Source organism: Aspergillus uvarum (genome assembly GCF_003184745.1).
Source record: "Aspergillus uvarum CBS 121591 unplaced genomic scaffold BO82scaffold_74, whole genome shotgun sequence".
NCBI lineage: Eukaryota > Fungi > Ascomycota > Eurotiomycetes > Eurotiales > Aspergillaceae > Aspergillus > Aspergillus uvarum.
Window position 1 is genome coordinate 114,067 of NW_020291371.1, and position 21,973 is coordinate 136,039.

Consider the following 21,973-nt stretch of genomic DNA (forward strand, 5'->3'; position numbering starts at 1 on the left):
TTGAAGAATATCTTCGTCGGTAGTTGTAGAGAAACTTGGCAAAACATAATAAATATGGTCAGCGTACAGTCACATATCACAAGTGTATAGCTCGGAAGCTGACATGAAGTTGGTTTAATCCTGGTGGGTTTAGTTTCTGAAAGGTCCTTCCACCGAATGTATCGTAGCCAATCGAGTCAGAATGGTATTCCAGCATTCCAAATCATGGTAATTGACGAATTAGCTAGGCAAGGGGCTTGGCCAGTTGTTGGCTGACCTACCCCTCACGGATCGTCGTTTCCTGCATTGTTGGTGGCTGTGGTTTCTTGGCGAACAGGACAAAGTTGTATGAATCAAGTATTCTGGGGATAAGGTCTTTGGGGGGATCTTGGTAGCAACTAAGCACTACAAGAAGAATGGATCTGCCAGCCACGGCGGGCATGAACAAGCCTTGTTCTTTGCAGGATTTGGATGCACGAGCCGTTCCGCGAAGGTTGGGTCCACAGAGGTGTCAGGTAGCAAGTTATGTTTGAACGATCTTCTATCACCATTGATCGATGTGAAACTACAGGAGAACCGCATCGTCCGTCACGAGGCAGGGCATGGGTAGTAATCCGGGCTAGACCGAATATACTTACACACCCTGCCATGGGCCCCTAAGCATTCATTGTGCCGCAAAGGATGCTAGCTACCACAGAAGAATCGGCTTGATTGTCCTTCCACTCTTCATATTCCGGACCGCCTCCTCGAAATCCTCTGCCGGATAAAATCCAACAATCTTATGCAAAGGCAGAAGGCCCGACTTCACCCACTCAATCATCTGCGGCACGAACTCCCGGTGAACCACATCCCCCTCGACGACACCCATGAACACTTTTCCCGTTACCATGAACTCGTGAATCGGGATATTGACAGTCGCCGTTTCAGGCGCTGCCCCCAGCTGCACAATCTTGCCCTTGTTGGCCGTCATACGAACCGCCTCGGCCACGAGGTCCGGCACCCCTGTAGTCTCCAGCGTGACATCGACCCCAAGCCCGCCAGTCAGCGCACGCACAGCCTGTGTCACGAGGCTGAGATCTGCATCGGGGTCAATCCGAACCACATGCGTTGCTCCCAGCTTGAGGGCCAGCTTGAGACGGGCCTCGTTCCGGGCGATCCCAATAATCGTCTGACAACCAGCGATGCGCGCGCCCATCACGGCACTCAAGCCCACTCCTCCTAATCCAAGCACCGCGACCGTATCATCACGCCGTGCGCCCGCCGCTTTGAGAACCGCTCCTGCTCCCGTCTGGATCCCGCATCCCAGCGGGGCCAGCAGCTGCAACTCCTCCTTCCTCTCGACCATGCCCGCCACATTGATCACCGCGGACTCTTGCACGATCGTCCGACTAGCGAAACTCGATTGTCCAAAGAATCGGCCGAAGATGTCTGGTTCGCGTGTTTGTGGTGTTGTTGCTCCCTCCTCCCAGAAGACGCGGTCCGGGGACGTCGACTCGAAGTTGATGGGGTCGAAATTGTGGCAGTGGGCGGGGTGGCCCCGGCGACAGCACTGGCATGTCTGGCAAGAAGAGAAAGACATGAGGACTGGGTCACCGACGTGTGCTGTAGTGACACCAGGTCCGACCTGTCGGACGTATCCCGCTCCTGTATGAGAAGACGGTATGTCAGTATCGTCTTCAAGTACACCCCTGAAGACATGCAATGTAGGGGAACCACGGGAAATACCTTCGTGGCCCATCACCCGCGGATAATGCACGCCGTGACCACTTTCCAGCCCGGCGAAATGCAGGTCAGTTTGGCAGACGCCTGAGGCAATGACCTCAATCAGCAGCTCATGCTCACGGATGGGTCGCAGAGCAACGTTGCGCAGCTTCCAGCCTCCATCCTTGTAAGGACCGTAAGAGACCAGAGCTCGCCCGTTGGTGAGTTGAATGTCAACCATGGTAAATATTATTGGGGGGCTTACGCAGGTCTTCGCATGGTCTTAACAGATATATGCTCGTGTCAGCTCACTGCCGACTCAACATCCCGAGAATCGTTGCGCAAATCATATAGTCTCAGGGGTGGTCGGCATGCCGATTTCGAGACCGAGGCGTTTTGAGACATCCGGATTTCCGAGCGCTGAGGGTGGGAGCAAGCCACCTGGTGATCTTTGCTGTGGATCTCGATTGCGGTTTTATTGAGACACGGATATACAGATTTTATCTCGGGTTAGTCGGTCGTGCCCGAGACCCACTCCGCCGAGCTTGCGGAAATCTCGCCGCCTGAAAGATCCCGTTATGTATGCCACTCTGCTTCGCCTATGATATAATGGAGTGTCGACCATCATAGCCTATCTCCATTAGAGAGATCATCCCGTACGTCGGTATGCGCCGCCACTGCGGGAGACAAGAAGGATCCCGCGAGCCTTTGTCTAGTGCACCTGCGCTGCGATAACATTGGGAAGTCGTCTTTGCGGTCGGATCCTCAATCCGTGTCAAGTAGCTCACAAGACACGGTCATAAATGTGAGAGGAAAGACAGAGGACAAAGCCATATACCAGGGAGGCATGATGTATTCAAGCCTGAGGCAGCATTACTCGGGGTCAGGTTTCTGCAGACACGTGATAGCTATCTTTGGTTGCCCCAGGCGCCAAGGCCCACATCAAGGGGGTTTTGATGTCAGCGTTGCATCGCTCGGCTGACAGAATGTCAAGACACGGATCTAGCCGATTGTTTGCTCCAAAAGATTTTGGCTCCTGTCAGGTGCTCACCGTGGACTTGTTCCATACACAAATGTCTGGACTCCAGCAAGTCAAAACAGAAGATTGGCCATCAAAATCCCAGGACTCGCTTAATTGATGTAGGAAAGAGATCATGCCATTTTGGATTCACTGATGCTACGAGGAAGAACCTCACTCCTAGCAAATATATTGGTTGACATCTTGGGCAAGATGCCCGCAAGACGACTCTAAAGCGGCAGGGCCTTTGATCCAGCACCTCGAGCCGCTGCCCAATTTTCTGCTGCAGCTCCTCCAACGCCTGCTGATCCTCCTCCATGCAATCCACGCCATCACCCTCATAGGACGGCTCCTCGTCATCGGTGTCATAGATCGTGGTATTCATCTACGGTGTCGGCCCAAACCCGTCGCAGAAGACCATGTAACTTTCGTCATGCATCCCAACCGTGATCTCCGTCTCGCGCTCAAGGGGGGTCATGTCCTTCGCCCCACCACGGCTCCGAGCGCCCGTAGCTGAAATGACGCAGGTGGGGGAGCCTCACCTGAAAGGCCCGGAAGTAGTGGTGCCAGCGCTTGTCGTATGTCGCGAAGTGTTTATTGCGCAGCCCAGCTTTGTGGGTATATCGGCCGGGTTCCAGGCAGGCCCGGTCGTTGTTGTAGACGGAGACCTCGAAGAGGATAGGGTTGTCGTCGAGGTAGAGCTCGGTCAGGGTCTTGCTGTGCGAGAGGATCCACTCGAGTTGGGAGTCGTGAACGAATGCGTATTTACCCAGGGCGAGCGTCTTCAGGCGCGGGAGGTGGATCTCTCGCAGATCCAGCTTGGGGTAGAAGCCGAAGTAGTTGCTGGAATAGATGGTGAGGTGTTCGAGGGCCGCGGCCGCCGGGGCCAGCCAGAAGGAGGGAAGTTCGGGAAAGAATTAGTGCGGTTCGTCTTGCTGAGATTTGAGTCAGAGCCTGAGGAAGCGATGCGAGAAGCCAACAGCAAGAAGAGAGTATGAGAGCGTCTCACCTCAAGATCGTTTTCCCCGTTTCATTCGTCATGTTCATTCGTGATATTCAGCCGCAGTGCGCGCAGACTGCCTAAAATCTTGGTGAGATTCCGGACCACCTCCGGGCCCGTCGGGTTGATGTTCTGGAGGTTGTACAGGGCGAGCTCCTTGACAGGCTCGTCGAGGGATGCCAACGCCAAGATAAATTCACTCATCACGCAGGAGCGGAACGCAGCATTCTGATGGGCGTCATTCCAGGTATCCTCGACATAACAGCCCTGATGAAAGCGAAGCACGATGCTTCGTAGACGGGGGAGCTCCTTCAGGCGCGGGACGAGCTTCATGAATCTGCGTAACTGGAGAATCTGCTTATCGCGAATGCTTTGATTGATATATCTTTCTTGCGTATAATACTGTGTCAATGAGTACAGGGTTCAGGGTGAATGGGAGGAATAGGGCATTTACACCGGCCCAAGCGCTGACATCCAGATACAGCCTGTCCACCAGTCGTGCCCGGGTCTCATCCTCGAGAATCGCCTGGAATCTTTCTCGACTCTCTTTCCGGGGGTACACGGTCACCACCTTGAGCAGCTCTTTTTGACTGATTGCGCCGATGTAGCGATTGGTGAGGGAAAGTTCGCTAAGCGAGGACAGGTCCGTGAAAGAAAGTACGCAGTGAATGATCTCTGGCGGCACAGACGCCAGGCTGGGGATGTTCATTGTGAGGTTGTTGATATTTGTGTGTATGGGATGGCCTGTGGGGTGTAGAGGCTATACACATTTATAATCGTTGGTGGCCCTAGGCAGCATGTCCCGTCGCTGCCTGGTTTGGGTCGTGGGTTGAGATTAGCGTCGCCCCCGCCCGATCGTTGAATTTCCTGATCCACAGTAGCCTCTTCACTAAAGGGGTTCCCCTGTGGCCCCTATTCCTCGACAACGAGTCAACCTGCCTTGTATTATTCACCAAAAGGAGGAACAAACCTTGACATCACCGGCCCAGGTCATCTCAACTCCAGTAACCAGAAAAGAAAATATTAAGATATGACAAAATAAGATTAGTAGTTGGAATTGGCTCATAATCTCTACTTATACAGATGCACCAGAATCACTGCCGTATGACCAGGGCTGATCAGTTGCGCAGTCTTTGTGTCTTCAATTTCCCTACCTCACCTAGTTCGTTTTCTAGCACCGAAAGAGAAAGATTGATACTTGATCCATATACAGAAGAGCATATCATTCAAGTAGAACCAGTATCCGGTGCGCTCTACATGCCCTTAACGCAGTTATTGGGCTGGTTTGAAGCAGTGTTGATGTCACACTTCCTTGTCACCATCTGCCTTCTGTCGGTCGATAGCATATTGGAGGGCGAAGAGCATGGAGGTTGTCCACAATCCCAGGGTTCAGAAAGGCTTGAGAGGTTTAACCCTCTGGAAAACTGGGCTCTCAGATGTAATAGCGCTACTGGTCAGCTGATGCCCCGTTCCCGGATATCGATATTTTCTTTGTTTGGTCTTTGCCACCACACATAGAACGTTCATGTTAATGGCGTGCTTCCCAAGTTTGAGCTTGCCATTCCCACACGATTCCAAGTTGTGATTATCGGTAGGATATTATTAAAATATGACATCAACTAATCTCTTTTAGGTGAGTTGTGTGGTTTACTACACAAGCATCCGCATCTCTCATTCGTTGTCTCTGTAGTCGGCATCGCCATTATGTATACTACTTACTCAAACATTCTTCCAGATAATTACCTCTACACCAGACCAAATAGTAGTCAACGTAACTGAGTTTCCTCCGATCTAATAGTTCCAGCTGCATCCGGAGGACATTATTTCACGCTTATTTTAGCTTAATAGCTTACTGTTACCTTCGGCTAAAAAGTCTACCACGTCATACTGCATGCTTTCGGAAATCTGTCGCCCTGCGTAAGTATGATGGCGTCTCTTATAATCACTTTACTCAACCGGGTATAAAAGCGCAGTTGTATCACCTCGCCAGTATTCATCTCGACTTCTATCTTTCAACTTCAACAGCCATAAGCTTTACTCTACTGGGAATATCAAAGTCTAGCCTCCAGTGCTAGTGAAACAGTCTTTGGAACAACAATGTCCGGCATCGAAGACCTTGTCCAAGACGGCCCCTACGGCGGACTTGGCGGCAGCGCTTACAACGCAACACATGAGGAGCAAAAAATCCGCCGCCTTGACGCATGGTCGGCCGACTACAGTGGCTACAATGTCCTCGGTGCTATCCAATTCACTTTCCAAGACGGGAGTTCCAGTGGACGTGTTGGCGGCCGTGACCCCAACATTGGCTATAACCCGAAGTCCTTTGTCTTTGATGATGAGGAAACCATTGACAAGTTTACTGTTTATGCCGGAGACAATGAGGGCTTTGTCAACGGCTTCAATTTCCATACCACTCAAGGCAACGAGTTTGAAATTGGTTCGACAGATGGACTGGAAAGCGATGTGCCTTCGCTTGGTAGCAATGGGGAGTGGGCCGGAGCTGCCGGTAGGGATAGCAGTCATGGTGCGGATGCTGTTATTGATAGTATGATACTGTACTTCAAGTAGTGTTAGCATGTGTGCATGTTTTTCTATTAGTGCGGCGTGGATATCGAGAAAAGAAACGCAACAAGCAAGAAAAATGGAAAGGTGGACTCATAGTCAATATACTCTAGTTTGTTATTAAGAATTCTTTTGTTAGCTGCGCGTATACAACAATGATGCATGAATTCTAAGTTTATTTTTTCACCTACGGTGAATCGGCATGAAGTGGGGAGGCCAAATGATCAAGATTTTTAGGGCTCTTGATCCTGGGTGTGGGGGTCTGCAGAGGAATCTCCCTTCTTCTCTCATCAAAAAGATTCTTGAATCTATAACAAAACTTAGGTACTTGTCACTATGCCCAACGATGACAGGATTCGGTCTGCTAAGGCCTGCAAGTTCTCCGCGCCCACGATATAGGTCAGTGCTAAGTCGACCCCGAACTCTCTTCTGACCCAATGTCTCAGTTCCACTGCCACCAATGAATCCAGCCCGTACTCCGCCAGCTTACAGCGGAGGGTCACATCCTCACGATCAATCATCGTTATTGAGGAGACTTTGCAGCACAAGGTCTCGAGGGCATTTTCTTGTCCGCCAAGGATACTGCCGCCCCCCTGTCCGGTAGGGTCGGTGAATTTGGTTGCGTTCTTGCGTCGGGCTGCAGTAAAATAGTGCGACCTGTCTTCCCACCCCTGGGATTCTTCGGAACCTTCCCGCACGTACACAATAGCCCTACTGTCCTTGTTCAGCCCCGACGCGGCACCGATGATGGCTCCTTTAACGACAGCCAGGACCTGCGGAGTCGACAACTTGATACCAACGTTTTGCCTCAGGAGCCTGTCGCGTAGGCCTTCCCGTTGGGTCACAAAGCCGACATCATCGATCACAGGTAGATTGATGGAAACACTGTATGACTGGTGCCGGGCGCGATACTGCGCGAACGCGTCGAGGAAGGTTGAAGTCCCAGCGTAAAGGCTCTGGCCGATATTGCCCACGACGCCGATTGCCGAAGCGAGGGCGACGAAAAAGTCCAGGGCAGGAAGCAGCTCGTGGATATGCCACGCGGCGTCGATTTTCGGTGCGTTGGTCTTCCGCCAATCGTCAAAGGTTGCATTCATGAACATCGAATCGCGCAAGTAGCGTGCGCAATGAATCACCCCCCGAACTGGGGGCAAGTCCTGGATTGCGTGGAGCGCGGTGTAGAGGCTTGCGCGCGACGCGACATCGCATGCAATCGCGCGAACGTGAATGCCGTTTCGCGGTCTGTTGTACTGTTGGATGAGGTTGCTTACGTCGGGATTGGATTCGCCAGATCGACCAAGTAGGATGACATTGGCCGCTCCATTCTCGAGCAGCATCGGCACAAGGACTCGTCCAATGCCACCGGTGCCACCCGTGATCAGATATGTTGCGTTGGCCTGCAGCAGCTGCTCCCGGGGCTGTAGGGGTGACCGGCACTCCGCTATGACTCTCTCGTTCGGTCCCAGGATAGCAACGATCTTACCGATGTTGTTGCCACTTTGGAGTTTGCGGAATCCGGACTGTACCTGGGAGACAGGAAGCTTCGTGATCGGTTGAATGGGTCCGATGACCTTGTTCTCCAGCATATCCACGATCTGCACCAAGCATTCTTGCAGGACTGCCGGTTTCTTGGCAAAGTACCGGTCAAGATCCACGGTGGAGAATGTCACGTTGCGGAGGAAGTGCCGCATGCTCAGATGGCTATTCTCAAGCATGTCCTTTTTGCCAATCTCAATGAATCGACCGAACTCGGCGACCAAGGACCTGAAGTCGCCGTGCTGTTAGCACATGCTAGGTACATTTCGTTGCGTCCGATGAGGAGATACGTACCAGGTTTCTTGAAGCAGTTCACCGCTAAGACGGTTGACCACGCCATCCACGCCCTTTCCGTCCGTCTCGTTCAGAAGGCACTGACGGAGCTCGGGTGTACGGCTGTTGTAGATGCGGCTCTTGGGAATCGCGAACGTCTTGTGCAGAAAGGCTCGCTTCTCCACAGATCCAGCCGTTACAAACACAATCACCTCCCGGCTCTGAGCCACGTTGATGCATGCTTGGCCAACAGCACCGGAACCGGCATGGATCAACACGCTCTCGCCTCGTTGGAGCTGAGCAACATTGTCCAGGCAGACGAGGGCAGTCGAGTACGCAGTCGGTAAGCTAGCCGCGTCCGCAGTAGAGATGCTGTCTGGCACTCTGCGCGCAAAAAGACCGGAAATTCGAACATACGTCGAGAATCCCCCCTGCTGCATCACATATAGAACGCGGTCACCGACCTGCACGTGCGAAACCTTCGGACCAACCTGCTCTACGGTTCCAGCCCCTTCGCACCCAGGCGGACTCCATGGAATTGTGCCAAGGGAACTGAGAATGTCTCTGAAGTTGATCCCGACAGCATCCACTTTGATGATGATTTCGTCTCGCCCAGAGGGGTGTGACCGAGCCTGTGACGTTCGAAATGAATTGAATCGAGATTGCGAAGGGTTTGGATGGACAGGCGGAGAGCTTCCTCGGGGCCATGGCTGTCCCATATATCTTGCTCCTTACAAATGGGGACCCCGGCTTCAAGGGCAAACGTTTCGGTTGTTTTTTGGAGCCGGCGAAGACGGGGCACATGAAGCATGCCATTCCGCCATACAAACTCTTGTTCGCGGAACGCAGTGGGCGCCCTATCTTGAACAAGGCTGAGGGTGAGCTGCGCAACGGCCGACACCCCGGGTGCAGTATCAAGAGGAACATCGTCAACTTGGATGAATTTCTTTGACGTGTCTTCCAGGCGAAGGGTGCGAAGAATACCTTTGATGCGAGCGTATTCTGGGTTATCACTTTCTGGTGAGACCCATAGCACGCCCTTGGACTTGAGCAAAACTCTCTTTAATTGACTGAACTCGTCTTCAGTTGCTAGTGTAGCAAGAAAACTGCTCTTGGCGCTATCCAGGAGGACGTAGGAGCTATTTCCCGCATCATGCAGCTCCTTAAGGGACTGGATACGTGGTGTAGGAACTTGCAGAACCTGTCCCACGCCCTGGGCCACCACTTTAGCCAGCCTTTCATCTCGATGCGTCGCCAGAGGACCGCAGATTGTAACCGGATCGAGCGATCTTGATTGGCTGCTGGTCAACGTAAAATTGTCGTCGTCGTCGGCGTCCTCATCAACCCGTGAAGTCCAGAAGGTGCCACCACCACCACAATCAATACCACCTTCAACTCCGGAGAATCCTGTGGAGGTAAGCAGTCGGTGCCAGCAGTCCTGAGGCATCAACGGTTCGCTCGCCGATGCCCGGTATTCATCGGACGCCAACCACCAGCCCGGTAGCAGGGCGAAGGGCAGCACAGCAGGATCGTAGTTATCCGCATGCTCCACTCTACCCAGATTCCCTGTCCCAGGCTTGAGTAAAGAGCGAACATTCTGAATGGTCGTCGTGATGTCCGGGGTCGCGTGAAGAACATTCACGGCAATGACTAGGTCGTAGGAGTCGACTTCGATACCTTGTTCCGCTTGACTGCGAGTGATGCCAAGTTTCTGATATACAAGCTGCGGCCACCGAGTCAGTTTGTGCCGCGCATTCTTGAAGAACCCCGACGAGATGTCTGTAAAGACGAAGCGGTCAAAGATCGGGGCGCTATCCTCGTTCTTGTTGCCCCAACCTCCTGACAATGCCTCCAGTATCGGTAGGGTCGCAGCCCCGGTGCCTGCTCCGACTTCCAAGATCCTCATCTTTGGATTTAGTTCACCTAAACCGGCAACATAACTGGACAATACCTTGCTACTCCTATGCTGCACCTAGTTGTCTTCGTAGTATCGAATGAGCATTCCGTCTTTGAGCATGATGTCTAAAGGCTGCACCTCCCCGCGCAGGAACTCGAGGATACGTTGGCCCATGGCACAGAGAAGCTTGCCAGTAGCGCCGCTTTTGGAGACCTCATCAATCAGCTGCGGTGTGATCTCAAGATCATTAACCTGCGCCACAACTACCTCGGCCCAGCGCAAGAATTTCTCATAATGAGAGGGCATAGTCCACTGACCGTCATTCGCCGTCATCTTCAGCGCCTGCGCCAGGAAATAACGACTGACAGCCGACAGCTTGCGCGTTAGGAGCTGTTGCGCAGGATCCAAGTCGTCGTCCCCCAGCAGTTTGGCCTGCTTGTTGCCGTCGAGAAACCCAAAATGCGGCACTAAGCTTTCGTGGAACCCCTCTGGCAGTTATTGCCTCCTGGTCTCGACAGAACCGTCGCGTTGCGTAATACGTTGCAAGGTCATGTCGAGTTCGACGTACGGCACTCGACCCGACCCCATGCCTGCGAAGATGACAAAATGGACGCGTGCACGACCAGACTTGTTCTCCAGATCCAGCCGGTGTACTACAGTGGTGAATTTCTGGTAAGCGGTTGCCGAAGTCGTGGAGATCTGACATCGAGAGCTGTACACCGGTACATAGACCGGCGGAGCGCCACTCAGGTGCTCATCTCCAACGGTAGCACTTCGGGCGGAGTGCAACACGCTATCCAGAGTCACCACGTCGACGGCGGCCGGTGATCCTTGGAATGAAACGTGGTCAATTGATGGAGGCACTGTTTCGTGGACCGCGACGCCGGGTGCTGACCATATGGCGGTCATGTTTCTGAACGCGGGCCCGAAATAAATGCCTGATTCCTGGAGCATCTGATACTCGATTTCGGCATTTTCTGCGCTGGGTTCGGCCATGGACAATATGTCCTCGGCCGCCATTCTCGCCGGGCTAGCCATGTCGGCGAAGCCCACAGTACCAGCTTCGATGCGGCCATGGGCATGGAGAGACCAGCTGCCGGACTCGGTCCAAGTCAAGACCTCGAAGGCCCAGATAGTCGAGGATCATGTGCCCGGTCCGGTCTCCGCCGGCCGGATCTTGGTGGTCATATCCAGGTGCTGAGACTTGCCGACAATGAGACTTCGCTTGACGTGGAGCTCTCGCACCAATACGCTCGAGACCTCCGATTTTGCACGCGTTGTAGCTTTGAAAGCCTCCACTGCAAGACGCACAAAGCCCGCGAAAGGAATCATAGCATCACCTGCAACGTCATTATCCCGAATCCAGGGCATCTCGTCAAGCAACAACAACTGGCGGAAAATGTGATCGTTGCCCTCGGACGGCATCTTCCACCCGAGAAGCGGGTTGTAGGTATGGCCTGGATGCAATTCCTGGACAGACCTAGCTGATTTGCGGATGTAGCGCGTGTCCTTCTTCCTCTCGTAGGATGGGAGGTCCTTCAGAACTTGGGATTCTATAGGCAGGGTCCTATTGACCGCAGCGAAGTCCAGGCTGCTTCCCATGGTGAGAATGCGCCCAGCAAGGTCAAGAAGTGCTTTAGGAGCATCAGTACCCCGAACCAGTGTCGGAAGAAACGTGGCGCGTTTCACCCATCGATTGCAGGGTTTGATGAATCGGGCCTTTGAGCGCAGCATGCGGTCCCAGTTCGACAAGTGGAATGGTGCTTCGTACATTAAAATCTGACCGAGATAAAATGCCCTGAGTAGCTTCCGATAATTTGACCGGGCTCACCCTATATCGTGCAAGGATTATCAGTATCTGGCCGGTTTTGTTCACAGAAATCGCGGATAACACTCACAAGTTCTGGACCCAGTACGATGCGCTCTGTAGAGTATCTGGACACTCTTCCAGACCAGTGACCGATGATATGAAGACTGCTTTCCCGGTCCGTGTAGGCTCAGCGTGGCAAAATGGCTCTATAGACGCCCGGTATGACGCGGCAACCTGTGCCATGTGGTGGGAATGGTACGCCACGTCCACCTTCAACTTGCGGTTAAAGATCCCCTGGATCTCTGCAAATGAGAGATTGAATTCACAGCTGCGATGTTCCCCGATATCGTCACACTGTTGGGGCTAATGATTGCCGCAATGCCAGCCCGCCCGATTTGGGCGGTGGATTCCAGCAACTTTGTCGTCGTGTCGACATCCGTGCCTAATGCAACCATGCCTCCCAGGGTGGACTTGCTCTTGCTGCGCAACTCCACTGCTGATCTTCCTCGAAAGAAAGCTATTGCCAGTGCCGTCTTGAAGGATAGAAATGACATTCGTTTACTATACTATCTTACCCCTTTAGCCCTTATATAGGCTATCTACTAGTTATATCCGGATCTTATTTTTAAATTATTTAAAATTCTTTTCAAATTTTTTTTAAAAATATATAATTACTATTTTAAATAAGTTTTTAACTAATTATACTAATATAGTAATTGGTAAAAAAAAATCTATAAAATAAAAATAAATTTGTAAAAAAAAGTATATAGTAATAATTTTTGACAGTCAAAATACTAAACTAAATATATTTATTATAAGATTATTAATATTTATATATATATAACAGCCTATAGAATATTAAGATCTTATATATTTATAATTACTAATAACTCTAAGTAGTATCCTGTTACTGTCTGGTTTAGATTATAAACTAAGATTAGTATTATTTTTATCTAATTTTTTAATTTTCTAATCTATAGTTGTTTTTTATTCAAACAGGTTCTCCTATAGCTTCTACTTCTTAACAATAAGTCAACCTACCTTATATTATTTACAGAAATAAAGAACAAACCTTGGCATCACCAGCCCAGATTATCACAGATATCAATTGTATTGGCCAGATCGGGTTAGCATCAGACAACCAATAATCAACACTTCAAGCTATTCGGGGTCCAACTCAAGAACGCAATTCATTCATGGCAGAGTAAAAACTATTTTGGGTTCGACTAATCATTCCAAGCATCCTAATTATACAGTACATGAATAAATGAACATAAGGATGTCAGACATCCCCGGAAACAGCCCCAATCAAATTTTTGCGCGCTAATTCCCGCACGCAATGAGGCTCCAATCTCGCGCGCAGACAAGCGTCATCTAGGGCTTGTCGTAGCACGTGTCGCAACCGCGTCTGCGTCATCTCAAGATCAATCATGTTATCCAGAGCAACGCATAGCACCCGACTCATCACACTCATCAAAGCGGGGGTGAGAAGGTCCGTGTCATAGCCGAGCCGCAGCGATACACCCTGCTCGTCGTCTGTGAAGCGCCACTCAAACAGGAGAGCAAAGATGGCGCCGTCGGGGGTCACCGGGCGCGGCATCAGTCCCTCAATGTCTGGGAGCCGCTGGCTATTCTCCACACCCCGGTTTTCCCGAAAGGTGACGGCGCAGTCGAACAGGGCCTCGTGGCCGGAGGGAAACGGGAGTCCCAACAGGGCCAACAACGCATGCCACGGAACCGCGTGCGCGACAGCAGACTGAGCCGTCGTCCTCACTGCCTGCAACAGATGGTCAACTATCCGTGTTGGTTCTGAAGAATTTGACAAGGTGAAGCGAAGAGGGAGCGGTTCAAGATGAAGCCCGATCGTGTCTGCGCCTGGTTCATTGGGGCGGTTGATGTATGGGCATCCGAATATGACGTCTCGAGTATCGGCCAACGTTTGCAAAGTAATCGCCACAATAGCCATGGCAAAATATCGCGGGGAGACGTGGTGATCAGCACAAGTGTCCAAGAGCTTCTGTGCTGATGTACTGCAGATTGTGGGTTGCATGGAGCTTCCACGGTAAGAACGGACTCGCTGTGTGGCTAGAGGACGTGGCACCTCAATGCCCATCAAATGGTCATTCCAATAAGCTTGCAACTCTTTCGGCATTGGTACCGGGAATGACCACGATTGCTCGTCAAAGTATTCGTGCGTCACAGTAGACAATCGTCTACCGCAATACAGATCCCCAATTTCCTGTAGGAGATGCGTCAAGGTGTTATTATCGCAGAGCAGGTGGGAGCAATTGAGAAGTAAAGAATCTTTGGTCATAGCGGCTCGGACCAGACTTCCATCGAGTTTGAACGGCTGACTGATCCATTCCCCAACATCGATGGATGTCTCATAACCCACAGCGATGCGTTCGTCTGAGATGGTGCGCGTGTACCCGTTATGAGACTTCGTAATGCGTGTCCGTAAGATACGGTGGCGATTTAGTGTCCCCTCTACGCTCGAGGCGAGCCTTTTCAGATCAAGGTGTGGCAAAAGGCTGGCATAGAATGGAACATTAAACGCTCTTGGACATTGGGAGTTAGTATAGTAATGTACCCACAACAGTTCCGGAGGAGACAGGTTAGTTGTTCCGAGCTTCTCAGGGCTCTTCCCCTGTGCTGGAGCTAAATCGTGCGTTGTCCTGGGGCTCGTCTCAACCAAGGCTGCAAGGTCCCGCAGGACAGACCGCAACAACACATCCCGGACCGTCACACGAACTTGGAAGATATCGTTCAGCTCGCGCGCTAACTTGAGCATCGAGACTGAGTCTCCACCGAGCGTAAAGAAGTCATCTTCTTCATTTATCTTAGCAGAAGGATCAAGGCTCAATATGTGTTTCCAGGCCACAGCTATAGCTCGAGCGGCTCCACTGAGTGGTCTGTCGACCGCCTTCTCTGGTCTCGATCCGGAGGCTCTCCTCGCGCTGACTTTCTTCAGTGTCTGCAAATCCATTTTTCCGTTTTTTGTCATTGGCATCTTCTCCAGTTTCTGTATATGGGAGGGCTGATAATGAGGAGGCAGGGCGGTGCGCAAGGCTTCACGGACGCCAGCTTCGTCCACCCTCATCGGACACAGGACGAGCACAATGCTGCCATCCTCTCGAAGAACCGCCACGGCCTTGCGTACTGTGGGCACGAGGCGGTAGACTGCATGAGCGATATCGTCGAGGTTGACTCTATATCCGCGGACCTTCACTTGGCGGTCTTTCCGGCTGCAGTACCAAAGCTTACCCTCATGGTCAAAATGGCCCAGATCACCCGTGCGATACATCTTTTCCTCCCCATCGCAAAAAGGATCTGGCCGGAACTCCTCCCGTCCCAATGGCGCCGTGTCAGTGTACCCATCGCTCACCTGAACTCCTGCAATGTGGATGTGCCCTATTGTGTTGGGTGGAACAAGCTCTCCTTCACTGTTCAATATGTACAACCGGGAGGACGGGACTGGACCGCCCAGGCAAATTGGTAGGTCAGGGTCTAGTGAGCCCAGTGTATTCATCACAGTAACCTGGCAGTATTCGTCTCGTTAGAACGCATACGAAAAGTAGAAGAAGCAAATGACCTACCTCAGTTGAGCCGTAGGCGTTGTACAGCTGCCGATCTGGTGACCACCAGCGGGACACTATGGGCTCTGTGGCCGGCTCGCCGGCAAAATACACCTAGGAGCAAACTCCTGTCAGCAATGGCCTCTAGAAAGCCTCGACAGATTGGGGAAGTGTGACCAACATATTTGATTCTAGGAAACTGCCATGGGACCATTTCTGCGGCAACGGATGGGGTAAGAATGGTGGCGTCCACCCGGTCCAGATGTGACAGTATGTCGTCATCCTTCGTTCGGAGCACCAAGGTAGCCCCATAGCATAAGGTACCGAAGACCTCAAATACGCAGCCTCCAAATCCAGGGGAGAGGAATTGGGCGATCCGACGTCCTGGTTGACTGAATATTCGATATTCCTCGCGGGATTGAAGGGCGACTAGTCCCCGATGAAGACACTTCACACCTATTTAGCATAGAATATCAGCTGTAAGGCTTGATCATGGGAAAGAAAAATGTCGAACTTACCTTTCGGGACACCAGTTGAGCCTGAGGTAAAGCAGACGTATGCCACATCACTTGGCGTCTGCGTTGGCCACGGCCCACCAACAGGCAATTTCGTGTTCTGTAAAACATCCTCAGTCGCAAGAGCTGGCCATTCTTGGGAGCACCATTGTATCCGTTGTTCTGATGAGGGAAACAATACTAGGGTGGCGTGGCTTTGCTTCACCAGTGATACCTGGTACTCCGTTGGAAATGAAGCATCGATCGGGCAATAGGCGGTGTTAGCAAGCACCGCAGCCCAAACTCCGATAATCCAGTTAATCGAACGATCGGCAATCACGGCAACAACGTCTCCTGGGCGCGCATGACAAAGCACGGCATAAGCCACGCCCTGAGCGGAGTCCAGAAGTTGGCGATAGGAGACGGAAATTGTGTCCTTTGTTACAGCGATGAGATCGGGATGCTGGCGTACCGTGTTCCGAAACAAACTGCCCAGTGTCGGTCCTGTGTTTGTCAGTCGTGATTCTGGTCGATCGATATTACCCAGCTGCAGAAGGGTTTGCCGCATGATCGATGGCAGACTGTGCTGAAGGCAATGCCCTACAGTGAGACGGTCATCATCGCCAGTGAGAAGCTGAGCGATGTTTCTGAAGACAGCTGCCACGTCCTGGACTGTTTGAGCACCGAACCGATCGCTGCGACACAAAAGATGCATCTCGCCCGTGCTCTGCACCTCCATGACTAGAGGCAGGCTGGTAGACTCTCTCAGACGTGGTTCACGTAAGGGGGGCAGGACCACTGATGGCTTGCGCATGTCGGCCTCCTGCACTACGAGCAAAGTGCTAATCGGCGGGGTGCCCACGGGCGCCTCAGAAAGCTGGAATCGCGCATAGTCGCGAATGTCCCTCTGCACGCTCTGGACAAAGGTAGAGACGGACATTTGTCTTTTGATCGCGCAACTGTATGGCAGCTGGTTGATCAAAGGGCCGATTACCGACGGGGCCCAGGTGAAAGGCAAATCCCGGCCTGAGAGCACCATCCCAAACGTCACCTGGCTGGAGTCAGCGTACAGGGAGACCAGCAAGGCCCAGGCAGCATGTAGTATTGAGGCTGGGGTGACGGCTAATTGCTTGGCCCTCTGGCTCAATTGTTCCCTGTCTAGAGGCTCTGGGTGAATGTACTGTATATTGGCCCAGCCGTCCTTGTCCTGGGATGGCGTGTCAGGGATATTAAACTCGCCCTTGGACTCTGACAGCTCCATCTGACGGTTTTTCCAGAACCTAAATGCTTCCTCGTTTATCCGTTCGCGGAGCTGGTGTAGATCTATCGCTGCTTGCGCAAATGGGATAGAGGGCTCGAATCTGTGTCCTTGAAGCGCCATATCCAGTTTTCCCAATAACAGGAGACTGGAGAATCCATCCAACAAAGCCCGGTGGGTGGTCCACACCAGTACACTTTCGCCTTGGGGCAGCTGAATTCCTTCATGGTGTAGCACCAGAATGGACACCCCCAGACCGGTTTCTGTAATTACTTTATGCATGTGGTCCTCGATTTGCTGCGAAGTATGAACTGCCCGCTCCTCCCAGCGGAACTGTCTCTCCTTTACCACCTCTTGAATGATTCCGGATTCAGTTTCCGTGAAAGCTGTCCGAAAAAGCGGCTCCGCCCGTGCCACAGTCTCCCATGCCCTCTTGATGCGCCTGATATCCTGGGTGCGATAATGAGAGATGTGTTGTGCATAGTTCACTTGACGGTCAACCTTTGTTTCCAGAACCATCTTGTGTTGTAGAGGGCTAAGATCTGAATGCTTCACTAGATCTGTCTGCTTGCTGGAAAACTTGTTGTCGGCCGCAGTTGATGATGCTTTACATCGGGCAATCAACTCCTTGAGTGACGGTGCCTCCAAAATATCAGCCACTGAGATTACATAGCCAGCCTGACCGCAGAAAGAGGATAGTTTGACTGCAGCGAGCGAACTGACTCCCATTGACACACTCGAAGCACTCAAGTCAATCTCAGTACAAGGAATCTTCATCTCATCCTGGAACCAAGCCAGGACGGTTTGCTTCGGCGTCTGATTGGATTGGTTTAATGAAGCCATTGGTCTCTGGGTTTCCTTGGGACTCGTAATTATTTTCTCCAAGATGGACGAGAGTCGATGCGGATCCACCTTGCCATTCGAGCTCAAAGGTAGCTTGGGCAGACAAATAAAGTGGTCGGGAACGGCGTAGGGCAGCGCCATCGACTTCCAGGTAGCCAACAACTCTGCGGTATTGACCGGCGGGCTCACGATGGCTGTACATATCAATCCATTGATCTTCAGTGAGTAAGCCGCTTGCACGGAGGGACACGCTCGGACGATGCCCTGATCAACGTCCTGGTCTAAGTTTACTAGGAACCCCCGATTTTTGACCAAGCGATCTTCACGTCCATGGAACTCCAAAATGCGAGTGCCATCATGGTCTTCAATCCACTCAGCCATGTCTCCGGTTCGGTATATCGTACGCTCACTTCGATAAATGAACTTCTCATTGGTTTGCATCTCATCCCCGAGGTAGCCGGCGGACAGACAGGGCCCTGCAATCCCGATCTCCCCAGGCGTCTTGAGCTCAGTGATGATGCTCATGTCGGTTTGATTTAACAGCATGATTGTGGATCCTGGTATTGGATGTCCGAGCCGCGTGGGCGAGAACCTCCGGGTCTGTGGATCACGCCGCAACCTCTGAGTCAAGACGGCACAAGTAGCCTCTGTCGGCCCATAGGCAATCCAGATCGGTACGTGTAGACTATCCCATAGGCCTAGGAGTTGCTCTGAGGCAGTTTCGCCCCCCAAGATAATGCGCCTCAATTTCGAATACTCGGCGGGGATAGGAGGCCCGAGCGCCGTCAAGATCGAAGGGGTGGCAGTGATGATAGTGCTTTGCTTTGCGCGCTCTGCCAAAGTTTCCGAGTTGGCCAGGACTAGCATGCCCCCATTGCACAGTGTGTTGAACATGGTCCCCATGCAGGCTGCGAGTTTCCCGTCAGCATGATACGCCGGGATTATCGAAATCCGTCGACGGAAGACTGCGAGATACGTACCATCAAAGCCGACAGATAAGACCAGCAAGACCCGATCGGCCTGCGTAACATCGTAGTTGAATCCTGGAGAAGTAACAAACCGCGCTACCGAGCTGCTTCTAACCCGGACACCCTTGGGTTTATTCGTTGTCCCGGAGGTGAATACGATAGCTAGAACATCGTCGATACGGTTGGCCACCTGGCCGTTATGAGCAGGAGGGACCGAAGCTGCCGGCAGGTGAATTGTCCTTGCCTGACCGGCGGAGAACTCTGCGCCCGTATAGAGCACGAGCTTGGCTTGACTTTTGTTCAGGACATACTCTATCCGGTGACGGGGACTCCGTTCTCGGTCGATGGGGGCATACACAGCGCCCGCTTTGATAATGCCAAGGATCCCTACCACCATTTGTATGCAGGTGGTTGTAACGATAGGGATTATATGCCCTGGTCTCACTCCCTTGGCCTTCAAATATGCTGCTAGGGAGCTGGATTCTTCGTCCAATTGTCGGTATGTTCTCGAGCCCTTGAGCCCATCTTCCACCGCGACATGATGGGGCCAGCGATCAGCTGACTCGGTGAAAAGAGCTAAAACAGGGTCTTGCTCGGGGAGTACCATGGCGAGAAAGATTGATGGATCTTTGTCAATGACTTCTCGTACCTTGATGTACGCACTTATATACTGTTCTGCTGTCTGCCCGAATATACCACGCGCGGCACAGGAGCCTGGTTCAACATGCATGTGGATCGCGGGATTGACAGACGTCAAGGACTGAGAATTCGATATTGACCTGACCCCGGTGTCACCCACCACCCACCCACCGGCGTTCAGGGCCATGGTAAGGTCGCCGAACCACCGCTATCACCGACGCTCGAGTCATGTGCCATGTCCTCTGTCATAGCAGTGTAATGGTGGATTACGTTGTTTGCCATCTGCATGGCATATCCCCTCGACATCTCCTAGTGTCCTCATCCAAGGAGTCTGGACCGTCATCCAGCAGGCTGGAAGCACCCAGAATTACGCCAGATTGACACCGAACCAGATCTTCGCTGCCCATCTAAGCTTTGTCAGTCCAGATCCGGTGAGCTTGTCTTCGGCAATCCGCTTTCCCGCTTGCCGAGCCATAACCACGAACAATAAAATGCCCCAAGATTATCATGGACCTAGGCTGAGCTGTTCTTCAAAATGATCCTTTGAATTGCTGATATAGAGTGAGAAGGAACTGTTGTCACTGAGATGAATCTCGCTCTCCCTCCAGGATCTACAGTTGTCGTGACGGGAGCCAATGGCTACCTGGCGTCACACACCAGCAATGAACTGCTCAAATTGGGGTATCGCGTGCGCGGCACCGTTCGCAGCCCTAAACCTTGGCTAAACGCCTTTTACGAGAGAGAGTACGGGCCTGACAGGTTTCACACCGTTCTCGTGCCGGACTTTCGCGACCCCGCAGCAATCGAAGCTATACTGGCTGATGTGGCTGGGGTCGTACATTTGGTGACCAACCTTTTTCTCTCCTTGTCGGCACGGTCTACGTTTCCCTGATCACTATTTCTTTCCCGCTTGTATCGCTTCTTTTTTCCCGACCTATAAGCATATTTCTCTGACGTATGTGACTTCATGCAGGTCTCCGACTTCACACTAGGAACTGACATCAATGAAGTGGTTCCTTGGTCCCGGCAAGCAACGTTGAGCGTCCTACAGGCAGCTTCACACGTGTCTTCCGTGCGCAGGGTGGTGCTCATCTCTTCGTCGATGGCGCTCTATACCCCAAACCCTGGACAACAGGGTGTGGTGGTTGACCAGGGTAAGCACCAAGATGTAAAGTAAAGACGGGGTTTTGCGTCGGTATCGAACGATTTTGCACTAACCTGAGATTCATTGCGGCCCAGATACCTGGAATATGTCCGCTGTCCTCAAAGCCTTATCGCCCTCTTGGAACCTCAAGACGCAATCACATGAGCCTACTTCCCAAGGTATGCAGAAACGGCAGGTCGAGGTATACAGCGCCTGTAAAATGGTCTGTGAGTGGGAAGCGTGGGAATGGGTACGCTGCCACCAACCTGCCTTCGAGTTCAACACTGTAGTCGCAGCGTTTGCGGTTTGTCCTCACCCCTCTAATATCTAGCCTCTGCTTCACTCACTAAGGAGAACAGGTCGGGAAGATCCTCATGGACGAGATCCCAGGCTCGACTATGAACTGGGTACGCGGGCTCCTTCACGGTGACCGTACCCCAATGACTCTTGTTCCACCCAGTGAGCCCTCCCAACCCCTTCCGTTTCCTACCTTTGGCTTTCATCCTGTTCGGCTTCCAGTTCATGGACTTTGCCTGTCTGTCAAGGCTCTGCAGCGCATACTGACCCGTCCCAGAGTGGTTCGTCGATGTCGAAGATATCGCCCGGCTGTTTATGATTGCTTTGCTCGAGCCCACCGTGGCCTCGGAGCGCGTGTTCGCTTTTGGTGAGTCGGCCAACTGGACGGATGTCCTCATCATCCTGGACCAGCTGCAGCCCGAGAACCCTCTGATTCCAAGCCCGGTGCCTGGGGAGTTGCACGATTGCGCGGAGATCAGGCCCCGCGCGAGGGCGATGCAGCTGCTCCGCGAGTTCTACGGCCAGCCGGGCATGACGCCCCTCGCCAATAGTATTGCGCGCGGCATTGGCTGTCAGCCATTGAAAAATTGATCAATGCGACCAAGAGATGGAAAGGGGTATTCTGGAGATTTTTCGTGAAAATCGGAGGGGGAAATGGAAAGCCCGGGGGAGGCCGGAAGAAGGGGGAGGGGGGGCTGAGTTCCTCAATAATGTAGAATTAGGGTTCTGTGCAAAGTTGTTTCGGCAAGTTGCGTTATATGATCAAAGCGAAATAAAACTTCCAGTACCATGTTCAATGCCTTCGGATCATTCATTTGAAGCCATTCACCATTACTAGATATCATATGGAGATATTCGGAAAAAGCAAGAAATAGAAAGGGACCTTGAAAGCAAGGAAAGAATGCGAGAGAACCTAAATCCCGGGCCCTGGCATTTCCCGCCGCACCATTCTCATTGGATGGATCAATGGGCCGTCCAG

General features: G+C 52.2%; 7 protein-coding genes across 7 annotated transcripts; 2 read left to right on the plus strand and 5 right to left on the minus strand.

Moving 5' to 3' along the window:
• Positions 1-592: 592 nt before the first annotated feature.
• On the minus strand, positions 593-1,969 carry BO82DRAFT_424765 (NAD(P)-dependent alcohol dehydrogenase). The gene is made up of 2 exons (XM_025640304.1): positions 1,705-1,969; positions 593-1,623 (listed from the first exon to the last, which is right to left on the minus strand). The coding sequence occupies exons 1-2, from the start codon at positions 1,919-1,921 to the stop codon at positions 668-670; spliced, it is 1,173 nt and encodes a 390-aa protein (XP_025487202.1). The 5' UTR covers positions 1,922-1,969; the 3' UTR covers positions 593-667.
• Positions 1,970-3,162: 1,193 nt separating this feature from the next.
• On the minus strand, positions 3,163-4,407 carry BO82DRAFT_406612 (uncharacterized protein; the record flags this gene model as incomplete). Its single annotated transcript, XM_025639575.1, has 3 exons — positions 3,163-3,541; positions 3,844-4,100; positions 4,153-4,407. The coding sequence occupies 3 exons, from the start codon at positions 4,405-4,407 to the stop codon at positions 3,163-3,165; spliced, it is 891 nt and encodes a 296-aa protein (XP_025487203.1).
• Positions 4,408-5,795: 1,388 nt separating this feature from the next.
• Positions 5,796-6,300, plus strand: BO82DRAFT_345929 (uncharacterized protein; the record flags this gene model as incomplete). Its single annotated transcript, XM_025633729.1, has 1 exon — positions 5,796-6,300. The coding sequence occupies one exon, from the start codon at positions 5,796-5,798 to the stop codon at positions 6,264-6,266; it is 471 nt and encodes a 156-aa protein (XP_025487204.1). The 3' UTR covers positions 6,267-6,300.
• A 280-nt stretch (positions 6,301-6,580) lies between these two features.
• On the minus strand, positions 6,581-11,568 carry BO82DRAFT_424773 (KR-domain-containing protein; the record flags this gene model as incomplete). Its single annotated transcript, XM_025640305.1, has 12 exons — positions 6,581-7,678; positions 7,709-7,786; positions 7,832-7,888; positions 7,931-7,961; positions 8,010-8,024; positions 8,091-8,500; positions 8,534-8,658; positions 8,697-10,041; positions 10,105-10,454; positions 10,488-11,085; positions 11,179-11,502; positions 11,542-11,568. 12 exons carry the CDS (start codon positions 11,566-11,568, stop codon positions 6,581-6,583), a joined length of 4,458 nt encoding a protein of 1,485 aa, XP_025487205.1.
• BO82DRAFT_424788 (uncharacterized protein) lies at positions 11,497-12,391 on the minus strand. Its single transcript, XM_025640306.1, has 2 exons — positions 11,865-12,391; positions 11,497-11,798 (listed from the first exon to the last, which is right to left on the minus strand). Exons 1-2 carry the CDS (start codon positions 12,017-12,019, stop codon positions 11,612-11,614), a joined length of 342 nt encoding a protein of 113 aa, XP_025487206.1. The 5' UTR covers positions 12,020-12,391; the 3' UTR covers positions 11,497-11,611.
• Positions 12,392-12,922: 531 nt separating this feature from the next.
• BO82DRAFT_345933 (acetyl-CoA synthetase-like protein) lies at positions 12,923-16,668 on the minus strand. Its single transcript, XM_025633730.1, has 4 exons — positions 15,870-16,668; positions 15,533-15,807; positions 15,373-15,465; positions 12,923-15,314 (listed from the first exon to the last, which is right to left on the minus strand). The coding sequence occupies exons 1-4, from the start codon at positions 16,657-16,659 to the stop codon at positions 13,059-13,061; spliced, it is 3,414 nt and encodes a 1,137-aa protein (XP_025487207.1). The 5' UTR covers positions 16,660-16,668; the 3' UTR covers positions 12,923-13,058.
• Positions 16,669-20,094: 3,426 nt separating this feature from the next.
• BO82DRAFT_358646 (NAD(P)-binding protein) lies at positions 20,095-21,641 on the plus strand. The gene is made up of 5 exons (XM_025636353.1): positions 20,095-20,397; positions 20,527-20,707; positions 20,793-21,001; positions 21,057-21,156; positions 21,272-21,641. Exons 1-5 carry the CDS (start codon positions 20,140-20,142, stop codon positions 21,583-21,585), a joined length of 1,062 nt encoding a protein of 353 aa, XP_025487208.1. The 5' UTR covers positions 20,095-20,139; the 3' UTR covers positions 21,586-21,641.
• Positions 21,642-21,973: the final 332 nt, after the last annotated feature.